At 42.6% G+C, this 23,805-nt stretch overlaps 1 protein-coding gene across 1 annotated transcript in view; it reads left to right on the forward strand.

Annotated features, from left to right (window-relative positions):
- Rab6 (RAS oncogene family member Rab6) overlaps positions 1 to 1,253 on the forward strand; it is a 75,299-nt gene extending 74,046 nt beyond the window's left edge. The window contains exon 8 of the mRNA XM_080279997.1: positions 146 to 1,253. Coding sequence (XP_080136123.1) covers positions 146 to 219 — 74 coding nt within the window. The 3' untranslated portion in view covers positions 220 to 1,253. The remainder of the gene's footprint in view (positions 1 to 145) is intronic.
- The last annotated feature ends 22,552 nt before the right edge of the window (positions 1,254 to 23,805 follow it).

The following is a 23,805-nucleotide window of genomic DNA, read 5'->3' on the forward strand; positions in this document are numbered from 1 at the left end:
ATCCAGAGGCCTGAGGCCTGTGTGCTCTTGATGGGACAGTAAAGGTATAGCGCCGTAAGTGTCTGCATAAACACTGCAGTGTACGATAGCCTTGTGTGTACTTTGTGTAGTGCTGGTGTGTTTCCTTAACCTCATACATTCCCAGCTGTGGACCTGCGCCCCCAGCCCCCACCCCAGGAGCAGCAGCCGGACCAGGAAGGCTCCGGATGTATATGCTAGGATGCGGCCTTCATGCTCTAGGCTCTCCCAGTGTTCTCCTCTCACTTCACCTGCCTCACTCCCGCACCACCACTCTCTTTGGCAGATTAGCCTTTGTATCCTCTTCTGTCACCTGTAATACAGCATGTCCTTGTTATAAGTCAGCTGTTTCTTATTCTTTTTGCCATTGACCCTTTGAATCCACACGACATCCTGTTTAACTTATTCTCGCTGTTGCCAGACGGTTATAATCATCTTGGGAAAAACTTCTTGTGGTGAAGGGACTTACTGTGGTTATATTTAGTCCCTCCAGTTCAAAGTCTTCCTAAGTTGAATGCAGCCACTAGCAGATGGCAGGAATAATATGAAAAAAGTATCCTGATCTCAGTGGGTTAAATCTGCAGGAACTTACAAAAACAATTGGCCATCAGAGTTTTATTACTACCTGTTCAGCTTGTTTACCAATCCCCCCAAGTTTGTAGTACCAATTGTTAGGAAAAAAGTTGCATTATTTTGTAAACATATCTCTTGCTTATAATGAGGACTGCTTGTACCTTTATTTATTACCATTTTATGAAATTTCTTATGCCTGTGTTCATCATGTTAATAGATAATAATTTCGGTTTTCATACAAGCAACTACTAACCTGTCACCTGGTTTGGTTTCTTTATTGTGTGTCTTAATATCAGTTTTTACTCTTTGCACATTTATTCTTACTATGCAACTAATACAGCAGCAGGAGCCTCCAGTTATGTCTTTATACTGTATTCCTTATTTATACAGACACCCAGGTCTTACCAAAGAACTAGCCCATCGAGTCTTTGTTGCAAGATGTGTTTTGGGGATTCCATATACTTTATAAAAGGTGATTCATATATTGTACCCACCTTATAATTCACCTGGCAGTACATTGTGTTGTGGAATGGCTTAGTCTGTTGGTGTGGTCTTATAACTAACCATTCAGTCAGTGGATGTAAAAAAGGAGATGCTATTAAGTATGAAGAGATGTATGGAAAATTGTTTAAAATTATACAGGGTAGACACAGATGCTGGCTGAATTGTTGTTGCAGCACAGGAGAATTTGCCAGCTGGGTGGTAAAGGGGATGCAATATATGGATCACCCTGCATATTTATTTATCCTTTTATTTTCCTCACGTCTGGTTTTGGATTCATTACAGTATGTCTTGCATCTTGTTCTAACATGTTAAAACTTGTACATGCTCTATATATCATTCTAGCAGCTTCTTAATGTAGATTATTGCATTTTAATACTTTTAATACTTAACTTTTTTTTTTTAAACACGTTGAGACAGCTTCATTCATCATTACCCTCTAGTCTCCTATATAGTCACCTCCTCATAATTAGTTATTGTCACTATGATTTATTGTGGTAATGTCTATATGCATATTTTATTATCATATTACATTTACAGTTTTTCTCCACCCACATTGTTATTTGGTGCTATTTTTTATGATGAAAAGTCCTCAGCAGTTTCATTCCTTGATTAATCTCTCGTGAGATTTATGTATCCCCAATATTTGGGGGGCTTTCATGTATTGGCACAATACTCTGTTCATGTGTTTTTGGTGCTTGTTTCAATTCTTGCTACTTCATCCTTATCTTCCTGTCTGTTGCTATAAGTACCTTGCCTCCCCCTCAGTTAGTAACATACACAGTGGGCCAAATTGTTGTCGATTAAGGAGGCTTCTTAGCACCTCTTCCATGAAAATATAAATCTCTGTATGAAATGTCGGTATATTTTTGTATGGTATTTATGCTCTCTATATCAGTATAAGAAAAGATATAAATACTGTACGAGAGAATCGTAAATTAATACGCGAAATTAAAAATTAAGGAATAGGTACTTGAAAGCCTTCAAAACTGATGAGAATGTGGCCCTATGTACGAGTAATGTGCAGTACTGTATGCAGCATAGAGTCTTAGCTCGTCTCTTGAGTCAGCGCCACTATACACTGTGTCATTCTGTTGTGAAGGTGTATTTAGTTTAGATCAGTGTCTGGCAAGCAATAGCTAAATAACTAGAGGAACCATGGTGTTATCTTAGTAGAGTAGCCTGTACGTGGCAGTTGAAACTGTGGCTTGAACAGAGAAATTACTGTATTAAAACTGAAGACTGAAATGTGACACAAGGAATTTATATAAAGCCTCATTCCATGCCACAAGTAATCAAATATATGTTAAGTTGATTTGGTTTGAAGTATCACCATCAGGTGAATGAAGGACATGACATGTTGATATCACTAAATGAAGGAAGTACTGTATGTGGATTTCCCATTCTGCTTTTGACAGGTATCTGTGCTTTTTCATTTGCCATACTCATTGTTTTTGTCAATGGAATTTGTTTCTTCTCTTGGACATGGTTGACTTTGAAGATTATAGTGAAGTACATTTATTATAGAGAAGGTTCCGAGTACATAAAATATTGCTATTCTACTATTAGGTTAGTGTATCTCTAGAGTTGCTTTATTTAATACTGTAATGCCAAATTCACCAGTGATATGACTTGTAATTCTTACGTTAACTTCCCTGTATATCCAGATTCTGCTGCATTTTCAGCTCCACCAAGGGCGAAGTGTTTTGAATTTCATGTAATGTTGAAGTTTGCCTCTTTAGTCCCCAAGCTTTGTGGCATCACCTGAGTGTGAGGTTATTTACACTGGAGAAACTGGAGCATAAATATTAAAAGCATTAGCCTCTTTACTCCCATGACATGTCTTCTCATACTGTCCTTGCTACCTCCAGACGATTTTATTATACTTGGGGAGCATTCTTGTAGTGAGGGGAGTAATGAATGCCATATCTAACTTTCCTGTTCAAAAAGTCTGGTAAGCTGAGTGAATTCATGTGGCGGTAGCAGGAATAAAATTCAATGTCATTGGACTGAGAGGGTTAAGAGTACTGTGCTTTAACTAGGATCTCACTTGCTCCTATTTCTTTGAGGGAAAAGTGAAGGTTTTCTAGTTTAGCATCCCATGTGATTAGAAGTTTTGTTATTTAATTTTACATCTTTTCACAACCAAAAAACTTACACTTAATGAAACACATGTATCAGAGGAATGGTAGATGGTGTTGTGGTCTCATTTTTAAGTGCTGATAAGTAGGCAGTTGTGGCCATGTACACATCTGACACAGGCAGTGTTGGCAGATGTGGTATATGGACATTACCTATTCATTGCTTTTAGGAATGAGATCTTATTCTTGGTCACACTCGTATTTTTCTGTATTAAATGAGCTTCATCCTCTCACTGTTCACATGATTGTGGTTAAATTATTTAGATGCATATTTAAGTATGCAATTGAGGAGTCTGCAATATTATAGGTAGAGCTTCTCACGTTTTTTATCGGGATTAGAAAAATGAACATTCAGGAAGTAACACCTCTGTGAAATGTGTTGTGCTGTTGTTGAACTTTATGGTTTAATTACAGTATGTGAAAAGGGGGATTATGATATTAGCTGGAGAGAGCACCCATCATGCTATTGGCTCAAGTATGTGTAGAGTTATTCTTTTCATTTACAGTCAACAGTTCTAGAGGTTGACCAGCAGCCTTGCAAGTCACCTACTTGGCTGTCACATTGTGTTTCTTTGGTCAGCTTATTTAATCAACCACCAGAGCTTCATATTTTCTAGACTGCTCAACTCTCAAAGTGGTTTTAGTGAGATTTTTCTTAGCACCAAACATTGAAACCTGTGATTGCTTAAGGTATTTTTTGCAATTACTGTTTGCTCACCAGGATAGTTATCATTTGGTGACACTGATTGAAATTTTTACATTCCAGATTGATTAAAAAGTCACACTGTTTTAATACTGCTTCCCCATACTAAGTCAGATTTTATTGATTGCAGTATATTTTATGGCAAGCTGACAGTGATTATGAAACATACCTTTCATTGTGTGTGTTGTCAAAAAGTATAAGTGTGGGGGTAATGAGGGAGGCTATGAAGGCTGCATTATTATTGGCTAGTGTCTTCCCCTCCCCTGCAAGCACCCCCTCCCCCCTCCCTCTTGCCCCACACTCAGCAACAACTCTAGGCTAGATTGCACTTCGCTTTGACATTTTAACTAGCAACAGCTTATAGGTGTTAGCACTTGTACATTATCCAATATTCTAGAACACTCTACCTGCATTCAAGAAGAAAACTGGCTTACTTATGAGCTTGAGTTATTTAGTTGACGCATAATTATTTTGGTTAGTATTTGAGAAGGATTAACAATACCTAGTTAACTTGTGCTTGTTTTCTGGCAGTACCCAGTTGTTAGACATTGATTATTCCCTTGAATCCGAGCGACATCTTTTTTAGTTTACGCTTGCGGCTGTCAGATGATTTTTGTCAGCTTACGAAAGGCATCTTGTGTTGAAGGGGTTTATTAAAACTTTATCAAACTCCTCCAGTTCAAAAAGTCTCCCAGGCTAAATAAAATTGTCAGGTAATGGCAAGAATAAAGTGAAAAAGATGTCTGTATGGGCCTCAAAGGGTAAATGTTGCAGCAAAGGTTGTACTGTGTTGCATTCCAGGCTGAGACAGATCATCCAGGGTACCGTACATCATAATATATGGACATTGTGATTTGGAAATGGATTCTTGTTGCAGTAATAAAATAAAATGCCATATGAAGTGTCCGGTACTTTGTAATCACCTCCCCACCCACTTTTTGTTTTCTTTGTTATTATGTCCAACTCTGGGCAGTGTGGGCCGGAACTTGAAAGTCTGTTCCATGAGATCCATCAATCCTATATGTTGCATACTTTAACATGTCATCACTTTGATGCTAATGTCCATCATCAGTATGTACTACGGTATATGATAGGGCTCTTTCATTCAGGACTGGTGTAATGGTATAGTGGAATTATTTTTGAATGATAGAATGGAAAATTGTTTGGGATGACAGCCATTTGGAATGTTTGGAAGAGTTTTGTTACCTGGGGGAAACTCTTGAGTGTGGGATGTGGAACAGAGGATATGGTAGGTTCCATTGCTAAATTGTAAAATGGAAAAAGTTTAAGGAACAGTTGCCTCTTGAGTATGCTAAGGTACTTTATAAATCATATGTGAGAAGTGTAATACTGTATGGTGCTGAGAAAAGAGGATGCTAGCAGGTTGGAATGCACAGAAATAAGAATGTTGAGATGGATATGTAGGAACCCACTGAATGACAGGCCTGGGAACAATGTACTGCTAGGGAGATTTTGCATAAGAGATGTTGGAGAAGTGATGCAAACTGGTAGGTTAAGGGGTTTGGGCGTGCTGGGAGGACAGATAGGTGAGGGGACAGGTTGAGGAGGGTCACAGGTATGAACACCGGAATGATGCACAAAGACACATTGAGGATGATGTGGGATGAGGTCGTAAATGGAGACATCCGGGCTATGACTCTGTAGCGATATCACTCAAGATCACAAGACAAGGAAAGTTGCCATCAAGCGAGGGACATAAATGTGCTGGCATGGTTAGTGGTCTCTAAACGTAAACGTAAATTTTTTCATGACTGTATAGTGTTTTGTGGAAGATCAAGAAAGTCTGCATTGCCAAATTTAGATGATCAGACTGCTTCCTGCCCCAGGCTGGGATTGACTATGCATGATTTCAGACAACAGGTCACTTCTCTAATCACCACCACCACCACCACAGGTTGCACTTGTTTTTGTTCCATATGAAAGTAATGGTTAATCAGTTGAGCTCAAGTATATTATGATTATACAATTGCTACTCACAGAGGCTTTTAGTCAATTCAGGAGGGAGTTTTTGAACTGGAAGAGGTACACATACAACCATCATTTATCCTTTCAGAATGACAGGTGTTTTCCAACTTGACAAAAACTATTTGGAAGCATGTGAATACAGCTCCGGTAATCTAAAAATTACATTATTGGATTGCAGGTTTAGACAGTGATACTGAATTGTTTTTGATGACCTGTTGTTAACCCCAGTGTGTCTGGCCGAGAAGACCCGTTGACTACGGGTAAGCAACTACTTTTGTGGGACTCTTCTACAGGTACAGTACAGGTTAGTACACACACTGTGCAGGGGAGTGGTGTCCCTCAGTGGGAGACAGTGACTCACCATGGTCAGACCAGGGGTTTTCCCACAGTGAGGTGCAAGGAATTATGATTGCTAGGTTGACGCTGCAGCTGCTCCACACAAAATGCACAATACCATCAATAAAGTAGACAAATACACCTGTCTAGGCAAATGATTTATAGGAGTATGATTCCCAAGTATCAGACCTATCCTTCGATTACATCTCATGATTAGCTTTGAAAACTGCATTTGGTACAGCTAGAATTTTTTTTAGCTCCACTACAATGACATTTCAAAATCTCTGGTGGCGAAAGTCAGTGAAGCCTGTATATACCCCTGAGGTTCGAAAAATCACTCCATAAAGTTATGTCATTGGGTTGATAGGATTTTGCATGTTCCACAGACGCATTTTGGAGAAACTTAACCTGTGTATCAAAACAGGAAATAAATTTTGATATAATTAAGATAACTATAGATGCGAAGACATTCGAAAGCTGCTCAGGCGATTCCATCCATAATTTTGGACTCCTTTGATTCATAATTCGTTCATCTCGGTCCCCTGCTGAAGGTGAAGGTGAAGGGATGCTGATCATGCAGGTGAAGAGTCTGAAGATAACGGTGTTAGGTAAGTCTATTCTTTTTTACGTTGGCACCCAGTTGACAATAAATAATTTCTCGTAATTTACAATGTTTTTTACTATATCACCTTGAGTCAGAAGATGGTCGTTCTTAACTTTAGTAAGTCTCATGACCGCTGGCTTTCAGAAACCATTACGAAAATGCGCTACGATGAGCATTAGCATTAGTTAATTTTCCAGTCATTTCTGAGTAATATCAATGGTTGTGTCATTTTTTGCATTATTCCAAATATTTTCCCTGTGACGGAGGATCGCGTTTGCACTGTGCGCATGCGTCAGTAGCCGGTGGGTGGCGGGAAGGAAGGGTGTTTCTTGAAGTTGTGCTATTCGAAGTGTCGATGTGTCTCATTTATCTGATAGGAAGATAGCAGGAAGTCTTATCTTCGGTCAGAAACTACAAAGTCTAAGCAGGTAGGTGCAAATGTGTACATATGACAGATTACATTTCCATATTTACATTCATATTGTCATTGGCTTTTGCTACACGATTGCACTCATTGCATATACGAGTAGATTAATAGCATGAAAATGGCAAGCAGGATTCATTAACAACTGTGAGGCCAGTAGCGCATATTGAAAGTATCTGTAAGAAGTGTGCCATTTATAAGTGTTCACAGTTTTCACAATCAGATGCTTTAAGTTTAATGGGTGGCCTAGATCCCGCGGGAAACATTCGATAATCGTTAAGGAGACTCAGGATCATCCATTTTGCAGTTTTCTTCTGTTCTTTTCCGTACCTTAGCTCGTCATGGGATTCCTTAATTTTTTTCAGGTTGGTTTTCAAGTTCTGTGTTTTTATTTCGCTTAAAAGCAGTGTTTGTTTACAGACTGACGCCATCATGTGTGCGAAGACATTTTTGAACGATATTACCCACATCAGTGTCTTTAAACCTAACCTAAATTTTCGTGATAACCCAACTTTATATATCTCCTAAGCTAACCTAACCTATTTTATGCCAACCTAACCAAACATCTTAACTTAACCGATCTTCTAACCAGTCCTAACCTGTTTTATGCAAGCCTAACCAAACATCCTAACCTAAACTAGCCGATCCCATTATATGCCAACTAAACCATTCAGACCAAACCTACCACCTATCATTCTCAGACCTGACAATCTGTTTTATGCTAACCTAACTATAACATTCTGACATAACAAACCTTACCCGTATGTGATTATATTTTCCATGTTTATTGATGGATCCTCTTCGTACTCGCAAACACTTCCGTACACCGTTATGAAATCAATGCATGAGTTCAAGGCTAGTTTTTTAAATTTTGTGAATTGTCAAGAGATAGTTCAATGTCTCCATAAGGATTACCCATATTCTGGGTGTGATGTCCCTATGCAAAGAAATCACAGGTATCGCAGACATGCATGATCTTGCCGTATTTTTTTTTTTTTTTTTTATGTAAGGAAGAAGAACCAAAGGCATGGAACCCAGAAGATTGTTCCCTCCCAGAAAAAATCAAAAGAGCCAAATCACCAGTATGCTCTCCTCCTTTACCATATTTCCTATATTGCCTCACTGAAAATACCCGCACTGCATCTTGAATATTATGTTCTAAGTACGCTGTTACAATTGCCACAAAACTCCGATCAACTTCGGTGTGGAGCTGTGAGAACGATATATTGCTTGCAGATATCCAGTACAACCCCGTAAAAAAATATAAAAGCTAATGAAGGGGGGGGGGGAAAGCGACATGTAAAGTTACATTTCTTCTCTAACTCCCAGTTATGGTAAAGTTTATCAAGAGAAACTTACCGGACTGAATTCCCTTTTTTTTTTTTTTTTTTTTTTTTTTTTTTTTTTTGGATTTAAATGTATGACAGCCAGGGGGGGGGGATTCTCAGACGAACTTGCGATCGATTTTGCGTCGTAACTTAAGATACATTTTCTACAGGAAGTACTAGACAGTGGAAGATTTTACGCTCCTTTCCTTGATTATCTTGCAGAAAAGAATTATAACTTGCTATAATTTTCTTGCTGCAACTAAAGATTTATTGATGTAGTTAGAACAGGACAAAGAGGAAGGTTCTATACGGCCTCCTTGTTCCTCCTGCTTATCAAAACCTGAGTTACGATGGGGAATTGATCGTAAGCGCGTTTGTGTATCACGGTGCAGGATACAAGTGTTGCAAATCGATGAGTTAACTACAAATTAGCAGTTGTGCCGTGGAAGATGCGAAGATTCTCTCTCTCTCTCTCTCTCTCTCTCTCAACCAATATGTACTGTTGCAAAATACTCCTACCTCGAAAATAAATAAATAAATAAATAAAAAATCGTGGAGCCAGTAGTTTAATATCTCAGGCTTCATTTCATCAACAATACATGGAATAGTATACGAGGAGAGGGATAGAGAAGTATTGCAATTTTTCATATATTTATTCGGTAGTGCTTGGTTTTCCCGGCTCATAAGTTTCAGCATCGCCATATATTATACTGTATGTCATGCTACGTGGCGAGCTTTCAAAATATGCAGTGTTTACATTCTATACTCGCTTTAAGACAGCTTGTGATCATCCAGTTTTCGTGCAATTTCATAACTATTGACCTCTCCATGAACGAAGGGCATCACGAACCTCTTCTTCCTCACCTCCAACTCTCATCTCCCTCACCTCCAACTCACATCTTTCTCACCTCCAGCTCTCATCTCCCTCACCTCCAACTCTCATCTCCCTCACCTCCAACTCTCATCTCCCTCACCTCCAACTCTTATCTCCCTCACTCCAGCTTTCATCTTCCTCACCTCCATCACTCATCTCCCTCACCTTCAGCTCTCATCTCCCTCACCTCCAACTCTCATCTCCCTCACCTCCAACTCCCATCTCCCTCACCTCCAACTCACATCTCCCTAACCTCCAACACTCATCTCCCTCACCTCCAACTCCCATCTCCCTAACCTCTAACACTCATCTCCCTCACCTCCAGTTCTTATCTCCCTCTTACTCTGGATGCGCATGGTTTCACTCGACTGGTCTCGAGAAAGGGGATGTTCGAACTGAGGCCTTCGTTTTCCCACATTTATGGCACTTGGAGTATTCATCAACTTATCAGTAGTTCACAGAGCATATTGAGTATCTTGGTAATTCTTCTTGAGATGGTGTTGAACGTGGCTAAAGAAATACGTGGCTAAAGAAATACGTAGATAAATACGTGGATAAAGAAATGCCTAGATAAAGATATACGTGGTGACGATCCACTGTGTCTCAGTAGGTCGACACTTTGGACCCGTAAGAAAGAAGCTGTCTAGTGTTTGGGTGTCTAACTGTGTGGATCTTTGGACTACCGGGAACCCGATGTGAGGGTTGGGTGAGGAGTACTGAGGGTCACATGACGCCAGTGTGGAATTACCGAGGAATGAAAGTATTGGTGTATGAGTACCAGTCGAAACGAACGGTTCTTGAATTCGGCTTTTTTTTTTTTTTTTTTTTTTGAGGAAACAGTTTACAGGCTCCTGGCCTTTGGTTCCATCTTGCATGAAAAAAAAAAAATGTGATTTCAGTAACACTTGTGAAGTTAACCATGCAAAATTTATTATACAGGTTATATAATTTGTATATGTTAGTAGAGGTGATTGGCTAGATATAAATAAGTAATCATTGTATTTGTTTTCAGTGGCCCGGATACCTAGAGATGAACACGAGCGCCAGTTTGTGTCCGGGAACCGCCAACGCCAGGGACACCCACATTCTCGTCACTTCAGATAAGGTGAGGCGCTTTTAATCTACGCTAGCCACTTCACCTTTGCCGCAGCCTTCCGACATGACACCACGCATGCGCAGAAACATAACGAGGGGTGGCGGACGCAGATCTTTATTATGCCTTCACCCCCCCCCCCTCCCCGGCCTGCTTATATTTCATCGCATACTGCACACTTGGTTGAGGTGAAACTGCGCTTGAGTTCCAACATTTTAGCAAGGAAATATTTATGAAGCCTGCGCATTTTAGGGGTGGGAGGCTGCGACTCTGGAATTTCCGCCGGCTTGTTTTGGAATGTACAGTAAATGCATTTCACTGTAATTGTATAAGTGGGGTTGCAATTGTTAGTTTAATTTTGTAAGTGCGATTCATTTTTTTTCCCCTCGTTGAACTCCAGGTTTCAGTTGCCCTTCTGAAGTCCATCTCTTGGTGTTGTGGTCCTAGGTACATCTGGCCGTGAACCCGGTGGACTTCAGCCTAAAACTGCCGTTCTCCTGCAGTCCACCATTTCCCTTTGGGGGGAGTGGATGTTGGGACGTTTGTAATTCCGTGTAGCAGAGCCATTGTTATATCAGTTCCTCCGCGTGAAGGCGTCCCTCTAGCCTCTCCTATGCAAAATATACGATTACGGTTCTCTAATTAAATTTCAAATGAACTGGGTATTGTGATGACTTGTTGATATTGGTAGGGGTGTTTATATATTTGTTCGTACACTTTCAGGCAGGATAAGTTTGAAGAGAATCATTTCGTGTGACCACTGGAATAACACAGACAGGGAGCGTGTAGTGAGTGTTGGAATCTTACGTATGGCTTGGCAGGGTGAAGGATTTATAGACAGGATTGTTAAACGCCTTCCTGCAAAACCCTATAAATATTTCCCCCTCCGGTGTTGCCAGCTGGTGTCACGTAGCCCTCTGAGTGATCCATTTCTCTGTTAAGACGATAGGTTGGTTAGATCAGTGTCCTTAGCCCAGGTGTTGTAGGTGTTCGGAGTGGAGGTTTGGTTGGTCGATTTAGTCTGTGGCCATGACTGAGATGGACCATGTTGCCCCTCAAACTTAAACCCATAGCACTTCTAGTCCAGTTATATACCGTACTTTTTTTTATTTTTTTAAATTAATGGAGGACACTTGTATTCTGGTGTAAGCATTTTTTTTTCCTCTGTTTAATTTGTTCTTCCCATGTTCATCTAAAAAAAAGAAAAGAAAAAAAAAGTAAGAATTATGAAAGGTCGAGGAGTCAGGAGAGATGAAGCCCCCAGTTCGATTATCGGCAGGACTAGATGACAAAATTGACATCACACTAAAAGTCTTAAGGAAACGTTAAATTGTCTTGTACGAAAACGTTAAATTGTAGAAAACGTTAAATTGTCTTGTAGAAAACGTTAAATTGTAGAAAACGTTAAATTGTCTTGTAGAAAACGTTAAATTGTCTTGTAGAAAACGTTAAATTGTCTTGTAGAGGAGTAAGGTGGAAAGGTAAATGTTTGCAGATTGTGTTTTCGTATTTAAAGTGGGGGAGGTGGAGGGAAGAAGGAAGAGGGTAAGGGAAGAGGGGATGAGGGGAAAGGAAGAGGAGGGAAGGGGGAAGAGGGGGTGATGTGAAAGAAAGAGGGGGTCAGGGAAGGGAAGATGGAGGGGGGGGATGGGAGAGGGAAGAGGAGGCAGGGGAGGGAAGAGAATATGAAGGAAGGGGAGGGAAGAGGGGGTGAGGGGAAGGAAAGAGGGAAGAGAAGGGAGGAGAGGGGAAAAGGGAAGAGGGGATGAGGGGAAGGGAAGGGGAGGGAGGGGAGGGGAAAAGGGAAGAGGGGATGAAGGGAAGGGAAGAGGAGGGAGGGGAGGGGAAGAGGGAGTGATGGGAAAGAAAAAGGGGGGTCATGGGGAGGGAGAAGAGGGAAGAGGAGGGAGGGGAGGGAAAAGGGAAGAGGGGGTAAGGGGAAAGAGAGAGGTAAGAGGAGGGACGGGAAGGAAGAGGAAATAAGGGGAAGGAAGAGGGAATGAGGGGAAGGATTTACACAGGATTACACAGGAAAGCAAACAGCAACAGACCTTATGGTCCTTTCGAGGCTGCTTGTTAGAGAAAACTATGACTACAAGATCTAACTCTACATGTTGAAGGATAAGGATAGGAAAGCAAGAAGGCTCCCCCCACCACCAAACCCTCCAGGAAAAAGTGAGAAAAACCACCATGCAGCATGGAAAAACTGACATGGAAATTTTATAGGAAACACTGGAAAGGAAAAGTCACATTCTATAATACTTTATCTATAAGCTACCCGATAGAGTAACCTGAAAGAGAAAGTAAACAAATAAAATAATAGTTACCGCATGACATTATAAACCAGTCACATTGAGTTAATGGGAAGTTTGTGGACATAACGTGGAAGCTACACACTGCACAGTGTGGATGTTTAGGGGTGGTGCAGCAGCCTTGCCTGGCGCTTTTAAGGTAGGCAGCAGTCAATCAGGCCCTAGCTCCGTTTGCTCCACTGAGACAAGGAACTCTCCCATGTGGGACAAGTACACAAGTTTCATCCTGAAGCAGTGACCCCTGGTACATTAAAAAAAATCCCGATGGTGGGGGGGATGAGGGGAAGGAAACAGGGAAAAGGGGTGAGGGGAGGAAAGAAGGAAGAGGGGGGGTGAGGGGAGGGAAGAGGAGGGAGGGGAGGGGAGGGAAGAGAAAATGGAGGAGGACGGGAAGAGGGGGTGAGGAGAAGGAAGGAGGGAAGGGAAGGAACGGGAAGAAGTGGGGAAAGGGAGAGAGGGAAGCAACAGGGAAGAGGAGGAGAGGAAGGAAAATGAATAATGGGGTAAGGAGAGAGAGAGAGAGAGAGTGGGGGGGGGTGGCACATGTGGTAGTTGTGTGGGGGGTGAGAGCATGTGGTTCAAATGAGTCTAACCGGCCAATCTAAGAGGGTGATTGAGACGGAATGCTGATGTTCTTGTTGGGGTGGAAGATGTTGACGATGATGATGTTTATGATGGTGTTGATGGTGATGATGCGATGGATTATGCTGTATTCTTGCTGTTGATGTTGCGGTGAATTGACTTTTTGTTGATGATGATGGTGTTGATGGTGATGATGTTGACGAAGATGATGTTTATGGTGTTTGATGGTGATGATGCGATGGATTATGGTGTATTCTTGCTGATGATGTTGCGGTGAATTGACTTCGTTGTTGTTGATAGTGATGATGATGTTGATGATGGTGATGATGATAATGATGATGAGGATGAGGATGTTGATGGTGGTGATGATGATGATGGTGATGGTGTTGATGATCTTGATGATGGTGATGATGATGATGCTTATGCTGTTGATGATAGTGATGATGATCTTGATGATGATAGCGTGGATTATACTGCTGACTGATGTTGTTTGACACCCTTCCTTCTCTCTCTCTCTCTCTCTCTCTCATCTGTTCTTCCTACCTCTTTCATTTCTTCATTCCACAGTTTTCATTCACAACTTCTACCTTCTCCGTTCATCAGTTTTACATCTTCAAACTTTCCTGTATGTACTCAGTCTATTTTCTTTTCTTTCTCTTTCATACATCCTTCCTATTCACTTATTCATTTCTCCTTCCCTTCTCCCCCTCCTCCCCCTCCCCCCGTCTCTCTTACGCTGTCTCCCATCCGTTCATCCTGTTCATCCAACCATTTTATCTCTCTCTCTCTCTCTCTCTCTCTCTCTCTCTCTCTCTCTCTCTCTCTCTCTCTCTCTCTCCGTCCATTCATCCTGTTCATCCAACCATTTTATCTCCCATCCCCCTCCTCTCTCTCTCTCTCTCTCTCTCTCTCTCTCTCTCTCTCTCACAGCCATATCTCACCTGTTTAACCCTGAGATCGTAAAATACCTGAAAAAAGCGAGTAAGTCGACATTTTAAACAGCGAGAGATGGAAGCGAGACAGCGCGTGGACGTAAAGATGGCGCCCTGTGATGTAAATATAGGAGTTTGTCAGGGGAGAGGGAGGGGGAGACCGGGGAAGAGATTCAGTCGTACCGGTATTTAGAAAGAATTTTAACTGTACTGTTTTCACTCCATCTTGGCCTAAAACTACCATCTCGCCATCTTGAATGCTGAGTTTTAACAGTAGATTAGCACAAGAATATGATGCTAGTCACGAAGAAGTGCCGTGGAAAGGGTGTAGAGCCGTAGCGTTATCGTGTTCTGGAATAATGTGGAAAAGGACGAAAATCTGGGCCAACTTACAGTGAAAAGAGTGTAATTTATAGGATAAGTACGTTTCCGTAAAGGGTTAAGGATTATGGCAGGCCTCTTACTTTGTTAATGTTGTTCAGGGGTGTGGTGTGGTGTGAATGTGGGTGTGGGTGTGATAGGAAGCGTTAGGAGAAACACACTGAGGTGGTTTGGCCAGGTGGAGAGGATGGAGTGTGAGAGACTGACGAGGAGAGTCTATGTGAGTGAGGTGGAGGGGGGGCGAGGGAGGGGGAGGCCAAGGATGAGATGGAGGGATGGAGAGGAGAGGCGAATGAGAGAAGGGGATGTGAGCTGGGAGCAGGGCAGTGAAATGACAGGGGACAGGGCGACATGGAGGAGATTTGTTTGTGGCCAGCCCTTACGGGATTAAGGCGTCTGGCAATAGATAGATAGATAAACAAGTGTGCGTATCGGTTAACTATCATTAGGTCGTTTGTTTTATCATTATCGTGGGGTTTTATTTCTCAAGGAATGTAACCAATAAACAAGTTAAACACGCCCCCATGACAATCAACGGATGGGGAGGCTGAGGATGAGACGGAGGACGTGGAGTGAGGGTGGTGTGACTTGGGGAGGACAGCCTGATCACATGAACAGAATGACACGGAGGCGATTTGCTTGTGGCCACCTCTTCCTGGATTAAGGTGTTCGGTTAAACAGGTAAATTTGTGTGTTCCGTATTTCGTCCCTTTAATGTGCACTTTGGTGGTGAAGTATAAGGTTACCGTATATGAGATGAAAGTACAGTATAAACGAGAAATACCACACCGAGAGCGCATACCTCCCCCAGCGCTTATAGACACCTCAGATCATCACCAAAATTTAATCAGCTCTTCCTTGGCCCACGACCCACATATCCACAAAATATCACTGAAATCAAGCCTTGCCTTTTTTATATATCTTGTAGACAAACATGGGTGAATACAGTAACCTTCAGCTGTGTTGGTGTGGATAACAAACAGCATAATACAGTTCAGTAGGGATGTGTTTGAATAGAGGGCAACGATTGCTAATTCACACACACACACACACAAACACACACACACACACACACACACACACACACACACACACACACACACACACACACACACACACACACACACACACACATCGTCTCCGTAACACTTCATCTCAAAACGTTTTTATGTCATGTATTTAGCCATTTAAGTATTCGTGTCATTTTATTGCGAAGCCTTTGGTGAATGTAATAGACCATATTCCAGGTGGCACAGGTGGCTTCTTAGCGCGTTATTGGTAGCGATTTAGTTAGCGTATTACATCTTTGCACCATAATGTATGCTGTATTTTGTATGTATATATCTTGGAGCTGCATCTGTTTTTAGGCTGTTTGTATCGGTATAGTGTGCATCCGTAACATTATAGACTGAGGTGTGATATGCAGAGTAAATCCTTAAGGAAGAGGTGTTAGGTAAAGTCCACTTAGAATACAGCCCAGTTAGTGAAAGATACATACAATCATTCTTATACACAACCAATCCTTAGGGGTTTGTAAAACGACTCTTCTTCTTCTTGTGTATGCGTGTCGTCTCTTCTCCTGGCCGTAGCATCAAACACCTGGCCAGACAATGGTGGGCTCTGCTATGGTGCCATTAAGCTGTCACATGAGCCACGCTTGCCCTAACTCTACCCTGACCTTCCCTACCTGCACCACCATCACACTTGTCCCTCGCACCACTTTACCCTACCTTACTCTACCCTACCCTACCTACCCCACCATCACCCATTTTCCCTACCCCCTCGCATCAGTCTACCCTACCCTACCCAACCCAACCCAACCCAACCCTACCCAACCCAACCCAACCCAACCCAACCCAACCCTACCCTACCCTATCCTATCGTACCCTCCCTACCCAACCCAACCCAACCCAACCCAACCCAAACCTACCCTACCCTACCCTACCCTACCCTACCATCACCCTTCTTGCCTACCCCCTCGCTTTAGATATCCTATTTGAACTTGATAAAACTGTCTTGGAGGAAGAAAAATTCGTTATTAAACACAGAAAGAAAGAAACAAAGGCTTGTACTGAAATTTCATCATACATTGAGAGAACAGTGGAAAGATATCAATATTTTTCGTTCAAAGATGCATAGATACACCTGGTTTTGTCCATAAACTTCTGGGAACGACTATAACCTTTTCACTCTAACCTGGCCTAAAATTGCCATCCCTCCGTCTTACATACCGAGTTGCAACAAGAGACTGACACTAGAAAATTATGCTGGTCATGAAGAAGTGGTGTGGAAAGTATGTAGAGCCACAGTATTGTCTTCTTCCGTCTCTGAGCTACGTTGATGAGCTACAAGAGGAGAAAAATGTAGGCCAGTTTAAAGTGAAAGGACTCTAATCTGTTTACACCAATTAAAGTCACACAGTCATTCGCCCCCGGAAAACTGACGTAACTTTTAAGAGAGAAAGGCTGTAGTTCTTTCCCTTTAACTTGGCCCAGAGTTTCTTCGTTTTTCAGCTTATTTCACGTAGTTCAGTGGCGGGGCAAGGCAGTATCATGAATCCACTTCCTTTCCATGGCACTGCTTCGTGACTAGCATCGCATTCAAGTGTTGATCTGTTGCTATAAGGAAGTATTCAAGATGGTGAGATGGCAGCTTTAGGCCAAGTTAAAGTAAAAAGGATATAGAAAATAGGAAAGACAGAATAGACAGGTGTGAAGTTGCTTACCTGTGGACATGAAGGACTGAGAATAAAAACTTTTTTTTTTCTTTTTTTTTTTTTTTTAAGACGAACAGAGAATGAGTTAGAGTGTGTAGTTTGATGAGTGTTGCATGCCCACCGTAATGGGGAAGGATGGAAGGAACGAGTTAAGTTACGGTAGTAGTAGCGACGAGCAGAGAGAGAGAGAGAGAGACAGACAGACAGACAGAGACAGACAGACAGACAGAGGAATAACGGAACGGAAATACGCCACCCTGTACAGAACTGCTGTTTGGGATGGGCCCCCCCTGCACACACACACACACACACACACACACACACACACACACACACACACACACACACACACACACACACACACACACACACACACACACACACACACACACACACACACACAGAGCCAAAGCATAGACGGGAAGTTTGAGGGACAGAATCCGCGTCGTCCAAAGTGTAAACATTTCCTTCAGTCATGGATCCGGTGGTGCAGTGGTTAGCTCATGCAACTCGGAAATGGCAGCACCCGAGTTCGATTCTCAGGCCAGGTAGATTGATGGTCTGTTTGTCACTTTTTTTTGTCTCTGTTCAGTCAGCAATACATTAGTGGAGAGTTGGATGCCAGCTGATTACGGAGGGACTCATTTTAGGAGAAGGCTGAGACATAGCAGAAAAATGATTGGCTGCCTTAATGAATTTGTATCTGTCTACCTATCTGTCTGTCTGTCTGTCTATCTACCTACCTACCTACCTACCTATCTATCTATATCTATCTAAAAGTCGCTAGACGCTGTAATCCCGGAATGGGTGGCATGTGTCCCAGAGGAAAACTTGAATGTTCTGACCCCCTCCCGATACAAACCATCAGATTTTACCGTCCTTTTACACACGTCCAAAGGTTCAGTACCAAATTCTCAAAGGTTCAAATACGTTAACCTAAATTCTCAGAAAATGTACAGAAAATATGTTAAGATCTGTGTTCTAGAGCGAGAAAGAGGAGCACCAACCCCCTTCTGAGACAGGCTTATCTGATATTCACCTCCTCTATGCATCCCCGAGTGACACTAAAACGTCCCCTCTGAGCTTAACCCATCAGATTTCAGTCTCCTCTACACACGCCCAGAGGTTCAACAGCGAATTCTATTTTTTTTTTCTTTTAACTTAGTCTATCAAGTCAGAGCAAACCGAGTCCCGCGGTACAGCAGTGTTGGCTGCACATGATGCCAAACGCCAGGCTGCCTGACGTAAGATAATCGGTCCCACAGTAACTCAGTAACTTAGTGATAAAGGTGTTCCTAGGACCTAGTCTGGTCTCTGGGAGGGTCTGTGCAACACTGCCTCAGGGGTACTATTCGTTTATCTATAGCCAGACGCCATAATCCTGTAAGAGGTGGCCGTTTGTCTTTGAGTTATATACCGTAGTTGTTTTAGGAGAAGGGGCACTAACCCTCCACCAACCCGCTTGTTGACACGTAGGGAACAAAATGGCATATATATAAAGTTTACATCATGCATAAGTATACCTAAGGATTCTTTTGTATTTTACCTTAAAATGCGGACATACGTGCATAAGTAATATATAAGGAGCTTTTTTCTTTCTTTCTTTTTTCTTGCCTTAACTCCTGCCACTGCCTGCTGTGTGATATTATTATGGGTGATTCAGATGTCAGCAGACGGGAATACTTTAGCAGTCAGCATTATCTCAGGAGTTATTAATCTGGAGTGTCTTTAATTCCACAGGGTATCTTGTCATAGCTCCTTCCTCCTCTGCCAGTAAATATTATCCCTGATTTAGCTGACATCTGGCGGGGATATTTTAGTGGTTATCTGTCTGTTCATTATTTTCGTGTAGTGTTTGAGCCACCGCGTCATAAATCCAGCCATGATGGCCTCGTAAATATGGAGGCGGGGGGGAGGGGGTCGACGTCAGCGCCAGCGGGGTGCAGCGGCCAACCCGGCGTTACGGCCTGTTGACGCTCTGATGGATGGCGCGGGAAATGTCTTGCTACGCCGCCATGACTCTCTCTCTCTCTCTCTCTCTCTCTCTCTCCCTCTCTCTCAGATGTAGAACGTTGCCGACAGAGAGAGAAAGAGGAAGGGAGGATAAAGGAGGGAGAGACATGAGAAAAGGAAGAGTAAAGAAGGAAGGCAATATGCAAATAAGAGAGAGAGAGAGAGAGAGAGAGAAAGAGAGAGAGAGAGGAGCTGGGGGAGAGAAAATAAAGGAGGGAGAGCCAAGAATAAAGGAAGGGGTAAAGAAGCAAGGCAAGCTGCAGAAACGAAATAATGCTGTTGCGTGTAGACATGAGTTACGATTATGAAGAGAAAGAAAACGGGGGACGACATACCCTCAAATGAGCTAAGAAATATGCTAAAATATGCGACATACTGATAATAGCAAGACCCGGGGCGAGTCTAACGATGGAGGAGAGGGTAGAGTATGCTGCATATATCAGACTTAAAATATACTTCGCCTACTTTCAGAAGAAGCTGCGGATTTGAGACATTATATAAAGTGATATATTTTCCTTAGTCTACCCTCCCCCCCTCGGTTCATCCTGCCAAGTTAAGGTGAAAGGAGTTTAGTGTCAAAGTGGTGGTATGTGAGGGTTGCTGGGGTTATTTTCTTGTGATGTAGGTGGATTGGCTACAGGGACGCGAGAACGGGGTGCCCAGCTTGTCCAGATGAGAGAGAGAGAGAGAGAGAGAGAGAGAGAGAGAGAAGAAATGACATAGTGAGTGAAATTAATGAGAGAGAGAGAGAGAGAGAGAGAGAGAGAGAGTGAAATTAATAATAGAGAGAGGAAAAAGAAAAGAAATTACATTGTGAGTACAATTAAGAGAGAGAGAGAGAGAGAGAGAGAGATTTTGAACCCATATTAGATAGATAGAGATAACTTCCTCTTCCTGATATATATTTTCAAAGTTCCCTTCCTCTTTTCTCTTTCCTCTCTCACCCAGGCACGATTTTACCCTCCCTGGTTTATAATCTTCCTCTTCTTCCTCTTCCTTTCTTTACTTCCTCATCTCTCTCTCTCTCTCTCTCTCTCTCTCTCTCTCTCTCTCTCTCTCTCTCCCTCCCTCCCTCCCTCCCTCTTTCTTTCCCTCCCTCCCCCTGTCTTTCTCCTTCCTTCTTTCTTTCTCTCTCCCATTCTTTCCCACCCTCCTTCTTTCTTTCTCTCCCTCCCTCTTTCCCTCTATCCCTTCTTCTTTCTTCCTCCCTTTCTTTCTCCCTGACTTTCCTTCTCTCCCTCCCTCTTTCTTCTTCCCTCTTTCTCCCATTCTTTCTCTCCCTCTTTCTTTCCTTCTCTCTTTCTTTCGTTTCTCACTTCTTTTCTTCTGAGTTATTTCCCTTTTCATCTCTTCCTTTTCCTGTTTCCTCATTTGTCTTTTCCTCCCCCCACCCCCTCTCCACCTCTTTTTCCTCTCCTCTCCATTTTGGTTCCTCCTCTTCCTCCTTCCTCCTTCCCTTCCCTCTCTTTTTCTCTCTCCTTCTCTTTCTTCCTCCTCTCTTTTCATTCTTCTTTCTTTGTTCTATTTTCTTTATATTTTTTTCCCCTCTCTCTCTCTCTCTCTCTCTCTCTCTCTCTCTCTCTCTCTCTCTCTCTCTCTCTCTCTCTCTCTCTCTCTCTCTCTCTCTCTCTCTCTCAATTTCACTTACTGTTTTTGCATATTTCTTCTCTCTCTCTCTCTCTCTCTCTCTCTCTCTCTCTCAATTTCGCTTACTGTTTTTGCATATTTCTTCTCTCTCTCTCTCTCTCTCTCTCTCTCTCTCTCTCTCTCTCTCTCTCAATTTCGCTTACTGTTTTTGCATATTTCTTCTCTCTCTCTCTCTCTCTCTCTCTGCCCCTCCGTCTTTGGTAACACAGCGTGACGTTTGAAGATACAATTACTCTCCCTGCCTCTGTTTCTCCCTTCCTTCTCTCCTCTCTCCTTTCCTCCCTCCTTCCTCTCCCTCTTCTCCTTACCTTCACCTACCCTCCTTCCTTCCACTCTCTCCTTCTCTCTCCATCTTATCTCCTCACTTCCCCCGTACTCTTCCTCTTTTCCATTTTCTGTTTTCTCTTCCTTTCCGTCTTCTCTCCCTTCTCCTGTTTCTTTCCTCCTCCCTCTTTCTTCCTCTTCCTTTCCTGTCTGTCTTCCTCCTTTCTTCCTTTCTTTCATTCTTTCTTCCATCCTTCCTTCCTTCCTTCCTTTCTTTCTTTCTTTCTTTCTTCCTTCCTTCCTTCCTTCTTCCACTTACCTCCCATCCTCTTTCCATCCTCCCTCCCTCTTCTTTTCCTCTCTTTTACTGTTTCTCTTTCTCCTCTTTATTTCCCTCCATTTTTCCTCTACTTTCATCTTTTTTTTCTCACTGTTTTCTTCCTTATTCCTCTTCTTTCTCCTCTTCTCTTTGTTTCCTCCTCCTTCCCCCTTCTTCCTTCTCTCTCTCTCTCTTACCCTTTCCTATCCATCTCATTGTTCATATATTCTCTCTCTCTCTCTCTCTCTCTCTCTCTCTCTCTCTCTCTCCCTGCTTCCCCTTTTAACTTCCCTAATCAGTGCCATTAAAATCATTACGAATACCACGGCGTGTGAGAGAGAGAGAGAGAGAGAGAGAGAGAGAGAGAGAGAGAGAGAGAGAATGTTACAGGTGTGGTCATGATGATTATGAGAGTAATACTTGTGATACAGAGAGAGAGAGAGAGAGAGAGAGAGATGATACAGGTGTGGTCATGATGATTATGAGAGTAATACTTGTGATACAGAGAGAGAGAAAGAGAGAGATGAATAAAGAAGACATAGACAAAGTATAGTTAGTTGGCTCGATTTAAGAATATGCATTTCTTTATCTTCCTTAATTATTTTCCGCCGTCAACTAAATTTTCGCATAAAAAAAAGAAAAACTATTATATTCCTCACACATATTTCCAAACCCCATCCTCTCCCGACACCCAGAAAAAAATAAATCGCCACAGAAATAAGCTACGCGGGAGATAGAACAACGCTTGGCTCTTCGCTTTTGTTTTTGTTTACACCTGCGCGTTCAAGTGTGCCCGATTTCCCCGCGCTTTTTTCGAACTGTCAGCGTTTGGGTGATTTTCAAGCGGATTATCTTTATTTGACGCCTCGAATTTATTTATTGCTTATTTATCGTGGACTGTAGTTGTTGTTTATTGAAGGTGATGTGGCTGGGTTTACATTTATAGGTAGAGTGGGAAAATATTGAGTCTTGTGAATGCTGGGTATACTGTAGGTGTGTTGGGGGGAGTGTGGGGTGTGGTTTATGGGGTGTGTGTGGGGTTGTGGGGTGTGTGTGTGGGGTTGTGGGGTGTGTGTGGGGTTGTGGGGTGTGTGTGTGTGTGTGTGTGTGTGTGTGTGTGTTAACCCGTCCCTCCCGGCACCTCACCTGTGTTAATATGCTTTGTTTATCACCACCTGTCCACGTCGAGAGAGAGAGAGAGGGGGGGGGAAAGTCTGTATATTTAAAAACCTAATTAAGATCCTTTATAAATACCTCCCTTTATACCATTTTCAGGAATTAAATGCTTCTATATACACCTCCTCTTCAGTGACCCATTATTTTGGCAGATTTTGTACTTTTTTCGTTTTTTTTTTTTTGGGGGGGGTGATGATGGTGGACGCAAAGACACCATCAAACTATACTCCTTTCACCTTAACCTGGCCCAGATATTCTTCCCTTTTTAGTTTTATTTGTTTATTTATTTTCGTCTGTGGGAGATTTGACGGTACTGAGACAATTCATTTTTTTTTTTTTTTTTTTTATAATGACCTGCGTTTAAGGGTTTGGTTAAGAGGCGTGTGTGTGTGGGTCATTCGCTGCCCCGTTCTTGGCCTCCCTCTCCCCCATGTTGACCTGACCCCCCCTCCCCCTCCCAAAGCAGGTGAGGGTGGGGTAGGGGTGAGGTGCGGGTGGTGGGGGTGAGGGTAGGGTCGGGGTTATGAGTGAAAGGGTAAAGGTGAGGAGCGGAATCGGGTGTGCGTTGGGGTGGGGTGGGGTGGTGGGGGTGAGGGTGGGGGTGTAAGTTATCCAGCCAGCTGCTTCACTACAAGAGTTAAGTGCTATTATCATCATCATCTCCATCATCATCATCTCCATCATCATCATCATCATCTCCATCATCATCATCTCCATCATCATCATCTTCACAATGTTCACCAACGCCTGAGAAGACATGTGCACCCTCTCTCTCTCTCTCTCTCTCTCTCTCTCTCTTCACACACACACACACACACACACACACACACCTCAACCACAGCTCCACCACAGTTCCTCACAGCCCTCACCACAGCCACACAC

The sequence above is a fragment of the Coenobita brevimanus genome, chromosome 82, assembly GCF_032717465.1.
Source record: "Coenobita brevimanus isolate Jiangsu-jjx chromosome 82, ASM3271746v2, whole genome shotgun sequence".
Lineage (NCBI taxonomy): Eukaryota > Metazoa > Arthropoda > Malacostraca > Decapoda > Coenobitidae > Coenobita > Coenobita brevimanus.